At 37.0% G+C, this 14816-nt stretch overlaps 1 protein-coding gene across 3 annotated transcripts in view; it reads right to left on the minus strand.

The window, feature by feature from the left end:
- Positions 1 to 236: 236 nt before the first annotated feature.
- ACOX3 (acyl-CoA oxidase 3, pristanoyl) overlaps positions 237 to 14816 on the minus strand; it is a 90831-nt gene continuing 76251 nt past the window's right edge. For 2 of the 3 annotated variants that reach the window (XM_036762767.1, XM_036762768.1), the window contains 4 exons: positions 10024 to 10198; positions 8581 to 8648; positions 5677 to 5763; positions 237 to 3342 (listed from right to left, as the gene is read on the minus strand). In XM_036762767.1, coding sequence (XP_036618662.1) covers positions 3223 to 3342; positions 5677 to 5763; positions 8581 to 8648; positions 10024 to 10198 — 450 coding nt within the window. In that variant the 3' untranslated portion in view covers positions 237 to 3222. The remainder of the gene's footprint in view (positions 3343 to 5676; positions 5764 to 8580; positions 8649 to 10023; positions 10199 to 14816) is intronic. The other variant, XR_005010646.1, reaches the window with a different exon arrangement.

The raw sequence follows: 14816 nt of genomic DNA on the forward strand, positions 1-14816 counted from the left end.
AGTATAGTAGGTACAATATTGAGCTGATGAAGCCCAACCCACCACTGAACTCTGTAGGCTCTGCAATACCCTAGGAGAGGGAGAAAAATGAATGGAAATCTATGTTGAAAGCTCATCAGTGCCTGTGGGGTTACGCAAAATAGCTTTAGCCATGACGTCACAGCTAAATCCCAATGAAGATACCACTTACAAAAGTATAGGAAACCCCCGTGTTCTCTTGAATCAGAGAAGTCTTCTACAATGGAGGAATTTATTCATTTAAAATTACCATCGTTGATTTCGTTTTTGTGTGAGCATATACAATAGTGAATCTACATAAGGTGCAAAACAATGCTTTCTTGGTTTCCCATTTTAGCTGAAAGCAAGAAAATTTAAAGGAAAAACATGTCTTAAAAATCGCTAAATAATCATTAAATCTTAGAGTTGGAAGGGATTTGAGAAGGCATCAAGTCCAACCCCTACCTGAAACATTAAGAGCCTCTATAAAATCCCTGCCATGACAATCATGTTCAGTGAAGGAGAATTCACTTCTTTCAGAGGCAGTCTACTGATCCATCAAATCCCAGAAAAAGAAAGAACTTCAGAAGTCATCAGATGCACCCCACACAGAAGCAGGCGTCTCCTCCATTCCGTTTCTGATAAGTCGCCATCCAGACTGTTTGAAGAGTACCACTAGTAGAGAAATTCACCACCTAGTGAGGTAATCCCTCCCATTTTTGGACAAATGAGAAAGCTCTTCCTGGTATTGGTGTCTTAGCCATTTCTTCATGGGGAGTGGAATAGAACATGTCTAAAGAAACCAGGAGATATGTTGACAAATACAGTAAGTGTAACCACAAGGCACCAAAGTAACTGTACCATCCCAGTCAAGCATTCTCGTCTGATTTACTTTTGCCTGGTAAACTCCCAGATGCATTGGGTTTTCTTACTTGAGCAGCTTGTTTACATTTGAGTGTAAAAAGACATCTCTCCTGTGGAGCAATGGGTCACTCAAGCCCAGTATGCAGTCATCACTAAAAAGTTGGCCAAGCCCTGCTTGGGCCCATGCTCCAGAACCAGAACAAATGGGACCCTAGGTGGCTATGTCACAAACTAGTATATAGAACCTTCCTGTAGTTTTTGTTTTGGTATCAGTAAATCATAGTTAGGTGAGTCCTCTGAACATGAGTCTGTCTCTCTGCCTTGAATTCACAAATTAAACATTATACTTCTCCTCTTCCATTTATTGGTCCTAGTTCTTCCCTCTGGGGTCAGGTATAACAAATCTAATTCCTATCCCACACTATGGCCCTTCAAATCCTAGCTCATGTCTCCTGGAGCCCAGGCTTCTCCAGGCTTGACATTCCTAGTTCCTTCAGTAGATCCTCTCATGGTTTTGAGCCCTCTCACTATCCTGGTTGCCTTTCACTAAATAGTCTCAGTCTTATTAGGTCAGAGAAATCTAGACTTAAGGATATTTTATAATTTTGTTAAAAGTAGGAGATTGATTTTCAAAGAGCTTAAAAATGAAATGACTGAGCTTTGTCCACCAAGCAGTCCTAAGTGCTAAGTCCTGGCTCTGGCTTTCCCCTGCTATATCAATCTTGAATGTTCAACAACATTGTGCTCTGTAGGTTTTGGTTTCCTCTTCTATACAACTAGGGAAGTGGGCTAGATTTGTAATCTAACACATTTCACCTTAAAAAACCAAGTAATGAAGGAACAAAAATTGCAACTGCCACTTGAATAGAAGACTGAGTCTAACCTGTATCCAGAAAGGACCAGTTTGGCCCTAGTTTTAGCTGGGAACTTAATATTATTTATTACAGATACAATGATGTGCAATAGACACCTGAAATAAATACAAAAATGAATAAAATTGCAGGAACTAAAAAAATTAAAGATGTCTTTTATCTAATTAACATTTTACACTTGGCTTTGTCATTGTTCAATACTGATCAGACTCAGTAAGAATTATGTACAATCAGACTCTAATCATTCCAATTCTATTAATTCAGGATTTATAGAAAATGAACCCGGCCTGAAATTACCCTTATATTACTTATGGAAAACATGTTACTAAGCAAATGAATACTATAAACAAGATTGTAGTAGATTTATTTCACCTGATGAAGAGGAGAAACAGATTTAATCATTGAAGAGAACAAATAGATATAGTGAATGTCTCAAATTAGCAATGATCTAGCAACTGGGGTCTAGATTTCTTCTCTCTTCTTAAAAACACTTCCTCGAAGGTTATTTCCAGTTAAATGCTTAAAAGTAATGAAACCACAATGCTCCCCCAAGTCCATAATTCAGACTTTGTGTTCCCTCATTTAGTCCAGATTAATGAAATTGAATTGCAATGATTATGTAAAGGAAGATCACCTGGATTTAGAGCAGATATCAAGTGGAACAATGAAGTCCTTAGTGAAGCAAACATTCCCAGATTGATTCAAGAAATAATGGCATACAATCCCTGGAGGAGGAATGAATGTTTGCTAAGGGGCCAACTTTGGGCAAGGCACATACCCCATGCTTTCCACCTTCCAAGGCTTAGCACACATGGAATGTCCTCCTTTGCTGCCTCTACCTGTTTCCTGCTCCATTAAGTCTTCATTGAATTCCCCTACCTGGAAGTGCTATCTCCTTAATTTTATTTTATAGTATTTTGAATTCTTCTTTTCTTTGTACCATATTCTAATATGAATTATATTTATTTATATAAAAATTTAGTCAGACTCTATTAGACTATAAGCCCCTTGAAGGACTTTTTCTTCTTTAAATGTGTTATCTCCCTCAGCAATTAATATAATAAATTTCACAAAGAAGGCACTTAATAAGTGACTTTGCTCAACAGATTTAAATATGAAAATAGAGATATTCAAATATTCAAATTACCTAGTCTATTCCTTCATCAAAGTTGATATACTTTATCTTGTTTCCATTTCATGTAGGAAATCATGATAAGTATGAAAATTATAATGGTAAATTACACATTACCACTTGACCATGCAAGGGAAGCAAATACTGTTAAACAACATGAGTGCCTCTATAGCTGGAATTGATTGATAAGAGCAGATGTGCTGTCCCAGAAAATGATGGTTCTGTTCAAAATCTTCTGGAAGTAGTCAAATGGGATGCCAGAGTGATAGCCCTCTGTGCCCAAGATCTTTGTAGGTAGAAATGATGCAGATGCCCAAGGATAAATGTCCACGTGGTGCCTTGGCATTGACACTGGACCTAGAGTTTTGATTTCAAACTTCCTATGATGGGTTTATGGGTCGAAAATTCTGTCCACCATGATGGCCTCTCTAGGACTTTGCTTCCCTGAAGGACAGTAGTCCAGAGGTTTTTATACAGCTGCAAAACAGAAACAAATTGTTCAGATGGTTGAATGTATAAGTAACTCCCACCTCCCAACTCAAATTTTTGTTGAAAGCACACAAAATTGGGTACTAACAGCTTATCAGGAGAATTTTAAAGTGTTATTAATAAAAAAATCTTTGGAGTTAATAAAAACAAAGATTGAAATGAAATTTCAAAATATAGTATATGAAGACAACAATAAATGATAGGAAAGGTGTAACATTTTACTAGAAAAAACATGTGGGGTAATTTTAGTGGACCACAAACTGAAGATGTCAACAGGGTGATGCTAGCCCCCCAAAATCTTGTGATCTTCATCATAATGTTCAGAAAGAAGGAGGTGATAAGTCCTACTGTATACTACCCTGGGTGGGACATATCTGAAATATTATATGTAATTTGGGGTACAGGATATTGATAAAGTGAAGAGTGACCAGCCAAAAACATAGCCAGGATGACAAGATCTGAGATGATGCCATGTGAGAATCAAGCTTGAACTTGACAAGCAAAGACTTAAGGGGGTGTATGCTGGTTGTCTTCAAGTATCTGAAGGGAAACCATGTGAGAAAGGGCTTCACTTTGTACTGTTTGGCTCCATAGGACAGAACTTGTAGCAATAGGTGGAAATTGCAGAGAAACATATTTAGGTTTGATGTCAGGGGAAAAACTTCCTAATTATTACAACTATCCCAAAGCATAGTGGGCCACTTTCCAGATTTTCGCACAAAGTCTGGATAGCTATTTGCTGGGGACAATGCAGAGGGAATTCTTGGTTAGTTATAAGTTGGACTAGATGGCCTGTGGAGTCCCTTCTAGCGTGAAAATCTGTGATTTTGAGAGTCTGCATAATAGCAGCCCATTTTCATATAGACTCTCACAAAAGTTCAACACATTAATTCGGGTTATATCCACCTAAGAAAGGCATCCTTTGCCTAGTCCTAATTATATAGTTTTCTGGTCATGCATGTTTTCTCTATACAGCACAGACTGGGTAAGATAGTGTGCCTACAAACTCAGACATGGCTTGGCTCCATTGCTCCTGGAATCATAGGATCAGAGACTCTGGAGCTGGAAAGAGTCTGAGAGATCATTCCAAATGCCTCATTTTACAAATGAAGGAACTAAGACCCAAAGAGAGGATGAATCTATACTGGGTCTTCAATCTGTATTTTACTCATTGCACATCATTCCCAAAGGACAGCTATCAATCAGGCTAGTATGACTTGTAAAACAAGTTTCAGTGAAAACTGGGACTTACGTATTACAAGAATTACTTGATTTGCTACTAATAAATTTTCTAAAGGAAACCTCTCTTTTTTTCCTTCTAATGATCCAGAAAAGATCAATTTAAATAGTATGTTAGGCATCTGGCTGATCTAGATCAATGCTTCTTAAACTGTAGGCCACAACCCCATATGGGGTCATGAAAAATTTGGCAACAGTAAAAGGTTTCTGAGTGTGCAATGACCAAAAATTAATTAAAAATCAAAAGAGTAATGAATTCGAGGTGTTTCTGGCAGTGCTTGCCTGTTGCATCGTGTAACTTCACTGCAGCCTTGGTTCTGAATCCAAAGCATGCATACTTTGCAATGTGCATGCCTTCAGGCCATGCAATGCCAACTAATACTGTTGGAACAGGAAAAGGGGTCAGGAATGGAAAAGGTTCAAGAAGCTTTGCCACTCGCTTATAACAAACTACTACTCATATGCAGGCCTTTACCTGTTGTCTACCTTCAATGAACATCTAAGGTTCTTTCCACCCTAAATATATATTCATTGACCTCTCCTCCTGGTATGCTCCCGGCCTCCCCAGTTTTATTTTTCATTTCCTTGTACACAAGAGCTTAGTTTTTACTCTCTTCACATATCACAAACTCAATAATTTACTTCACAATCTGAAGCATTACTCTTGCTTTAATGATTCTCTAGAAAATCAGATATAGCTGGATTTGTATTTAATATGAACTCTTCACCCAAGAACACATGGTTAAATCATCAGTCTCACTACAAGTTGTTTTTTTTTCTTTTAAACTACATCCAGTAATGATTTGGTCACTGGTTGTTAGGTTGTGTTTTTTGTTATCTGCCCGGAATTGCAGAATTTGAGAGCTTCAAGGGATCCTGGAGGACACCAAGAACAGCCTCTCCTGGGCATAGGACTTCAACCACCTGTGAATGCATTGGTGTGAGCACTCTCTTCACTGATGCTGATCGCATCCCTTACACTCTCTTGGAGAACAGCTGTTGCCAACCTCGTAGGTTCTCATTTTCCTCATCCTCCCATTTCTATAAGTTATTTTTCCAAAACAAAGAAGGTTTCCTTTTTACCTCGCCATCGGCCTTGCCAATTGGTGAGTTCAGAATGAAGTCCGGAGGAGCGATGACATCTACCAGGGCAACTGCATCATCTTTCAGCTGTTTGAAAACAAAGTCCATAAACTTGGCAGCTCCTTAGGTTCACTATGGTTACCAGGGAGTCAAAGAGTTGCAGCAGAGTTGTTGCCACAACCCACCAGCAACTGAAGCAGTCACACACAGATCTATTACTCACACATTATCTTTTTATGGGCCTGGATAACAACAGATTCCTTTAGTTTGTATTTTAATATTTTTACCATGTTGTTCTTCACTTATTTTCAATTAGGCCAGGTACACTCATAAAAATGATTTCTTTGCAACTCATTAATTTTTTAAAAACTGTCTTCCTAGTCTTGTCTCTTTATTAGTCCTTGTTTTGCCAGGTTACCGTCTGTTTTAGTTAGAAAAATACATCAAAAAAAATGTAAGAGCTGTTTATGACCAACTGGTAAAGTAATAAAAAGAAATGTCCCATGATCCTCAGTAATGTTTTATTACTCAGCCATTGTATACACTATTATTCAAGATGACAAATAAAATCTATATGAGGAGGTCCCTTAGAAATTCCCTTTACATGCAAAAACATTATTTAAAATATTTTATTATATGATTAAAATGAACTTCTCTAATAGAAAAGCGGGGCCATGAATAAGTTTTTAGGTCTAGATTGTAACTGCCAACTCAGTACATAATAATTCAAAAGATTCCACAAATTACATAAGGCATAATGTAATAAATGGAATAAAATTATATATTCACATTGTTTATTTTTATACTAATATTTAAGAAGTTCACATTTTATTTTTGATGGACAGATGCTTAGACTAAAAATAACAAATAGATATTATCTTTTTCATTATAAAGAGATGCAACTGGACTTCCCCTCATCTGTTTTTCTAGCAGTAGGGATGAATTTTCACTGAGTTACACATAGCACCTTGCCTTGTCTCCTTTATCACTCACAACAGCACAGGTTTTCAAGATAGGAGGCTGGGAGTTAGAGGAACAGTCTGAGACTATGAAATATAATAAAGCTAACTGGTCCACATAAAAACAGAATCCAACAGCATGGCCTAATTAGTAATGGAATGAATTAATGAATTATCAATACAGAAGAGCGTTAAAAAATTCTAATAGAAAGCTCATATTTGTATTTGCCTTGCCTATAAATTTCTTTTTTAAAGAATTACTCTCAAGTGTGTAATATGAAAAGTGAAAATTTTCTCCCTATTTTAAGTTTCACATAAACAAAACAGTATAGGGTGTAAATCAGGATATTAGGTTACCCCAAACATAGTCTAGGATTCTAAAATGAAATTTTTTCTAAGGAAAGCAAAAACATAAGCAATAGCCAAAAAGTAATTTCATAAGATATATAAAATTGTATTATTTATTATAAAAATTGTTTTGATTTTTCCTGCAATTCAAAAATTCTTTTAAAGACATTTTCTTACTAAGAATAGGCTACCCTAAGGTGTTTTTTTAACAGTTTGAGAAAGAAATAAAGTCTATATTTGGTCAAATGGCATATTATTTATAGGCATGAGTACTACACATATTTTATTCATATCTGGGACCCAGGCATAAGAACACAAATGTAAGCACAAAGAAATCACCTTTTATTTTCATGATAACTACTTTAAAGGAATGAAAAACTTCTGTGCTGTCTTGCCAAGGAACCTTTAAAATGGCATTAAATAGTGTTGGTAGCTGTTTATTTTCAGTTTTACTCATCAGAGTAAAACAATAACACAGTAAAAACTTGTTCTAGAAATTGGATACTTTGGTTAATTGAATTTTGAAGCTAATTGAGACCCTTGTTTCAAAACTGTGTTGAAAATCTTTACACATAAATTAATACATTTTTTTCTGCCTCAATACAAAGTATAGTGAAAACAATTTAATTTTGAAAACTTTAAATAAATTGCACTGCCTGAGAGTGTATCACCAAAAGAGTAATAAATTAAATATGATTGTGGAGGGGGCAGGGCAAAGCATCTTATAGTAATAAGAACACTAAAGACAGAATCAGGATACCTGAGTTAAAACTGCATCTTTCCTTGAAATCACTGGGTCCCCATGGCTAAGTGACCTCTTCTCTCTAAGCTTTAATTCTTTCTTCTATACAAGAGAAAGTTGGGCTACATCAGAGTTGGGGAATCTGTGGCCTTGAGGCCACATGTGGCCCTCTAGGTTCTCAAGTGCAGCCCTTTGACTAAATCCAAACTTCACAGGACAAATCCCCTTAATAAAAGGATTTATTCTGTAAAACTTGGACTCAGTCAAAAGGCTGCACCCAAGGACCTAGAGGGCCACATGTGGCCTCGAGACCATAGGTTCCCTACCTCTGGGCTACACAATCTCTTAACATCTCTTCCAACCCTATCATCCTGTGATATTTCATGCAGAAGATGTAAGAGTTTGGTCTGAAAATAGTCTTGACTCCCTCACTAGCCCCCAGAGATACCTGCCTAGGGCCTGGGAGGCTTGGGCTCCCACCTCACATTCACTAACCACAGTGAATGATCCAGGGCACATCCATCTACCTCTCTGGGCCTCAGCTCCCTCATCTGTAAATGAGGAACAGTGCACTAGATGATGTCAAAGGGCCCTTTCCTCCCATTCTGAGATTCTCTGTCCTCAGTACCCTTATAAGGGCCTCCAGCCTTTGTCCAAAGGGCCTAATAGTCTACAATTGTATGGACATTCCACAAACATACATTAGCTGTATGACTCAACCACAGACTTAAGCTTGTTTTGTGTAGTTTTATTGTAGATTTCCCTTAAAAGTTAAAGGTGTCCAGAAGTTCTGGTTTGGCTGGATTTACTACATAATGATATTAATACCCAGCATTATAAGTTACTTGGACTCACCTTTGCACACAGGCCCAAAATAGCATTCTTTATCATTTTACCCACTTGTTCACCAGAAAAATATCCACCTGCAAGTATATATAGCAAACATATATATAGTAACACAAATAAGAATAGATTACATTTTAGAAACTGTCCTGGGTGCTAAATTAAGAGAGTAGTTTTTAAATATTCATGTGACCTTGAAAATAGTTTTCTAAACTATCAGGCCCACAAAAGTATTATTTATTCTGCAAAATGTTATTGGTCTGGCCCAGTTAGCAGCTTCATTTTTTCCCTAACTTAACCTGTCTTTTGTTTGTCTTTGTTTCATTAGAAACCATATCAATAATTTCTTCTATTTTTACACTGCTTCATGTTTTCATATCTGGTATTCCGTTTGAACTTCACAAACACCCTATGAAGGATGTAAGTATTTCCGTTTCTCATAGGTTGAAAAAGGTTGAGTTATGTTCGTAAGGTCCCATAGCCTGGATTAAAATCCAGGTCTCCTGCTTCCTAGGGAAGTGCTCTTTTCCAACAATATTCTTCCCTCAATGCTATGAAAATCAAAATGAGAGGTTCTTAACCTAGGGTCTATGAGCTTATTTATAGAGAGAGAGAGATAGACAGATATGCACATAGATATAGATGTCTATATACACACACATATATAAATTTATAATTAAAACAGTATTTTGATATAATTGGTTTCTTTGGTAACTCTAGGTGTTTTATTCTATGTTTTTAAAATCACATTATTCTGAGAAGGGATCAATAGGCTTCACCAGACTACCAATGGGGTCCATGACACTGAAAAGGTTAAGCAGTCTAAACACGTCATATGCATCTTATTCAGGGGTTATACTTTAAACACATATTTTGTGAAAAATAAAAAGGATTTAAGGAGAAAAATTAAAATAATAAATGGGCACTCCTTGGAAGAAGTACAAACCATGAAATCCATTTAGGATTAATCCTGCGGTTAATCTCAAATAACTTTTAATAAATTATTTTGAAGAAGGAATATATAGAGACTGTGACTGCAAAACAATGTAAGCTATTTGGGGCAATGAAATTCCAAGCTGTTTGGGCTAGACTACAAGAAAATTTTATATAGCTGTTTGAACAGGCAGACTACTAGCTAATAATTTCAATGTGCAAGAGTGTATGGTGTAAGGTGATTTTCCACTTATCTATTACATTTTAAGTCTCATTCTGATTTGTCCTCAATTCTTGCTGTTTGGTTATTTTTAGAGTACAATTATAATTTTATTATAGTTAATGCCCCATATTATCTTCAGGTCTAAGTATCAAACTTAAAGAAGGCCAAAGTGTGAGTGAGCAAAATCTGCTTAGGCAAAAATGGAGGCTGCTGGTTTACCTCTCAATGGGAACATATCTCTTTTGCAAAAACCACAAGTACTGATGCTTTCATGTCATCCGATGAAAGGAAGATCTCACCTTGATAAAGCACAGCCATGTGCCGACTTAGAGACCAGAGTCCATATAAAGCACTGAGCCGTTTCAGGACAGGCTGAAGAGGAGCTGGTGTACTGGAATGGTGTGTATAGTCATGATACCTCTGCAACACTGTGTGCTCAATGAAAACAAGAGCAAGGGGATGGCAGTAGTATGCCTAAAAATAAACATATAAGAAGGACTTCAGTAACATTCATTACCCAAATGTGTAAAGCACCTATCATGAGCAGCATGTAAGAGGCAGCACAGGAGAGGACAGAAAGTGGCCTGGAAGCCAGGGAGACCAAGGTTCAAGTGCTGCCTTTGACATATCCTGGCTGTACAACTCTAGACAAGTCACTTAACCTCTAAGTGCTTCAGGCAACTCTTTAAGATTGTAAATTGCAGAGAAGGTGCTGACCTATGTTAGTAAAGGGAGCTTCCTCCTCTGGGAATTCTCTATCCCAAAGAAATCACAGATCCAGTCCTCACTTCCTCTGCATAATTCATAGAACCTGAGATACAGAGATAAATAAGAGATGGTCCTTGTCCTCCAAGAGCATACAGTCTAGTTGGGAAGATAAAATACATACACAAATAGTTATATTACAAATTGTAACACAATAAGTGCATAAGAAGGGAAAAGATGGTCTTAGACGGGGAAGAGAATGAGAGCACACCTGATGGTATGAGATGAGCTTTCCAGAAAAAAAAGAATCTTGCAAAGACATCAAAGCCAATCATATCAAGGGAAATGACTTGGAGAAGATGACCTCTATGGACCTTTCTAAGTTTGATATCTACAAATCCATGATTCTAAGATCTTCACTCCAACTATCTGTATCATCCTCCTAAATCTTTCTTGTTATCATCCATCATTCACTAGTCACTGGCCCTCCTTTCTCAAGGAGTTCTATACTTAGCTCACACTCTTCCTCTCCTCCTCAACACATGTCCTAATACTTGGTAACTTTGACATCCTACTTTGATGTTTCTTTGACAATGGTGTCCTCCAAATTCATTCATTTTCTCAACTCCCATGACACACACCAATATTGCCATTGATAGGAGTGCTCATGTCTTAGAGACCTGCTTTTCTACCACCCCAAACCTTGTCACTTCTGTAACCTGTACTTCTGAAATTGCCCTCTCTGACCTAATCTGCACTTCCATCTCCCCTGCTGATTCATTCCTCATAAATGTTCTTTGTCCTCACAGTGACTTCTAGTCCTTCTATTCCCTCCTTGTTTTGCCACTCTCGTGTTCTTGCTCTGGCCCTAATTTCCTGTCTTCACAGATCTGACCCAATAGTTAATGAGGTAATTGATGCACTGTCCTTTACACTTAACAAATTAAGTTTATCAGACTGAGAAAGCTAACACATTTGTGATGTGCAGATGATGATAATGATGATGATGATGATGATTTTCTCCTTCAAAAAGCAGAGAAAGAAACAACAGGAACTACTATTTGGTCCTGATTCTGACCAAATTAAGAAACTAGGAACTTTCAGAGCAAGTGATCACCTTATCATCATGGAGTTCATGATAGAGAGGTTAAAGCCATACATGGCCTAATATAATATATGCTCTTGATTTGAAGAAGAGAGACTTCAAAGGGTTCAGAAAAAGAATAATTAGGATCCAATGGCTTAATATTTTGCAGAGGAAGTTGGCTTAAGAGGTACAATAAAATCTCAAAAAATGCAATTCTAAAGACAAAAGAAGAAATAATTTTGACAAAAAGGAAAGAGAAGAGATGTCTGAAAACACTAATGCAGACACACAAGGAATAGATCAACAAACTTACATTAAAAAAAACAAAACACGTATAGATGAAGGAAAAGAGCAAATAACTAAGGATGAATACAAGGCATCTGACCTTGTAACAACTGTGTTAGGAGTATTGAAGTCCAAAAGAAACTGAAATTGGTGACGAATTTTAAGGGGTTTTTGTCTTGGTTTATTTTAGCTATATTGTGGGCAAGAAGAAGATCAGAGAATGCACTGGCTTGTTAAAGGATGACCATGTGGAAGATGAAACATTGGATTCACTTCTGTTTACTTTTCTAAAGAAATTCTTCCTTGGACTAAGAAAGACAAGATTAAAAATCATTAAGAGGGAGTGGAACCCAAGATAAGTGAGGAAGTGGTCACAAAGCATCTCTCTCTTCTCACAGAACTCAAGTTACTAGGCCCAGATGAATTATATCCTAAGCATATTGAAAGAATTGGCAAATGTGACTGCTGAGTTGTTATCAGCAATTCTGAAAGATCTTAGAAAATGGGAAAACTGTTGCAAGCCTGAAAAAGAGCAATTATCCCAATTTTTTAAAGGGAAAGGGTAAAAACTGCAAATTACAAACAAGAGCTTGACTTTTATTCCTGGAAAAATTCTAGAACACATTACTAACGAGAGGGATTTTGAGCATTTAGAAAGGGAAACAGTAACCACTAAAAGGTGGTGTGGCTTCATCAAGAATAGGCCATGCCAGATAACTTTCATTTCCTTTCCTGACAGATAACTAGACTACTGGACCAATAGAATCCAATAGATATAGCTTACTGAGATTGTAGGATAGGTTGAGGAATGGTTGAGTAATAGTATAATTAGGTACACTCGGAATTTAATTACTTGAATAGCCAGAGCCAAAGAACATCCCTTAATGGAGCAATGTCAGATTGGACAAAGGTCTCTAGAAGCACATTCCAGGAATCTGTCCTTAACCTTGGGATGTTCAACGATAAAATCAATGATGTCATGCTTGTTAAATTTGCGAGTGACATGAAGCCCAGAGGATAGCTAACCTTTTGGATGACAAACTCAGTATTTAGAGCTCCAGACAGGATAGAATAATGGGATCAAACAAGATAAAATTTAATAGAGAAATAGGTAAGTTTTATACCTGAGTCCAACAAAATCAACTTTACAAATACAGGATGGGGAATCATGACTAGAAAAGAGTTCAGGTTAAAAACACCTAGCAGGGGTGGGGAATCTGCAGCCTCCAGGCCACACGTGGCCTTCTAGGTCCTTGGGTGAGGCCTTTTGACTGAGTCCAAGTTTTGCAGAACACATCTTTTTATTAAGGGGATTTGTTCTGTGAAGTTTGGATTCAAAGGGCCACACCTGCACTTGAGGACCTAGAGGGCCACGTGTGGCCTTGAGGCCACAGGTTCCCCAGCCCTGAAGGGTCTTCCTGAACATATTCAATTGGAATCATAAGTGTGATCTCAAGGCTATGGCAGCCTGATGTGAAAGATAAAGTGGTAGCCTCAGAGTCAGGAAGACCTGGGTTCAAGTCCCACCTTTGATACATACTGGCTATGTGCCCTTGGATATCATATAAATATCGTAAGTGTCCCAGGCAACTCTATTAGAATATAAATTGCAGAACATTTGCCAGTCTCCATTAGCAGAAGGTCTTTCTTTACCATAAATTCTCTATACTGATGAACATAGGTTCAGCCTTCCCCCCTCCCTTTGAATCTCAGGTCGTATGAAGTGAGGCATAGTATTCAGAAGGGGGAGGGAGAGAGAGAAAATGCTAAGAGTTCTGTCAGCTGAAATTTCAAACAATAATGGTCAGAGCGAGAAGGTTAATTGAGAGTGGGTTGGTTTAGAAGTACTTTCCAGTTTTAAGTCTGGTTTTTTGGGGGAACAGGAGAAATTTGGGAGGGAGATAGCGACAGTGATAAAGTATCAATGAAACATTTAAAAAATACCTAAGACAGAAAAGAAAGAAATGCAGAAGGGCACAAAGACAAACAGAACAGTTCTGTTACTCTGATGCTAAGTTTAATATACATCTTTCAAAAGTACCTAACAGAAGTTCACAGTTTCATATACAATTCTCTTCTGTTCTTTGCATATAAAAACATTCGTTTGTCAAGTTCACAATAAAAAGGATTTTTTTTTAAAAACTGGGATTTTGTGCATCAGTGGTAGGAAAAGGCCCACTGATGAGATCATGTATCCAGTGAAGTATCCAACTTGTTTTAATAACATTTCATTAAAGTAAAAAAAATTAGAAAAATGAAAAAAATAGCATGGAAAACAAAGGCGTCACTGTCTTCAAATATTTGAAGGACTGCTCTGTGGAGGGAATGGATTAATTCTATATGGCTCAAGAGAACAGAACTAGGGATGATTATTAGAACTTACAAAGAGGCAGAGTTAAATTCAGTAGAAGGGAAAATTTCCTAACAACCAAATCTGTCTAACAATATAATAGTATTGCTTTTGAAATAACAAATTTCATAGTAATGGCAAGGGGAGGGTTGGTGGAGGAAATCCAGCAGATGTATTTGTTATCAGAAATGTTGTTGGGGGGATTCCTATATGGGGTGGAAGGCTGTAATAGGTAGGAGCCCTCTAAGTTCCTATTCAGCTGTACAATCAGATGAGTTTAGGTAAATGGAGGAACTTGATTCCTTTGGAAGTTCATTTGAATCAATTATCTTCAAGAACAGAACTCTGAATCAACAATAGACATTTATATAAAGGCATTAAAACACAAACACTATGGAATGCCAATCAGCTTAAATGTAAGGATGTAATAAAAAGTCAGCATAATTAATGTTTGGAGAAGGAATCTCAATTTAGAAATATCTGACTTAAATGAAAAGGTATTTTAAGAATAAATATAAACAGTATTGCTTAAACATTAAGGAACTACATTCTCAGTGCTTTACAATACATTAGAATTATAATCACAGTAGTTCTAACAAACATTGCTTTGATTAGAGTTGTCTTATGAGTTAGCAGTTAACTACACAATTTAATTTTAAGGGTGC

This window comes from Trichosurus vulpecula, chromosome 6 (genome assembly GCF_011100635.1).
Source record: "Trichosurus vulpecula isolate mTriVul1 chromosome 6, mTriVul1.pri, whole genome shotgun sequence".
Taxonomy (NCBI): domain Eukaryota; kingdom Metazoa; phylum Chordata; class Mammalia; order Diprotodontia; family Phalangeridae; genus Trichosurus; species Trichosurus vulpecula.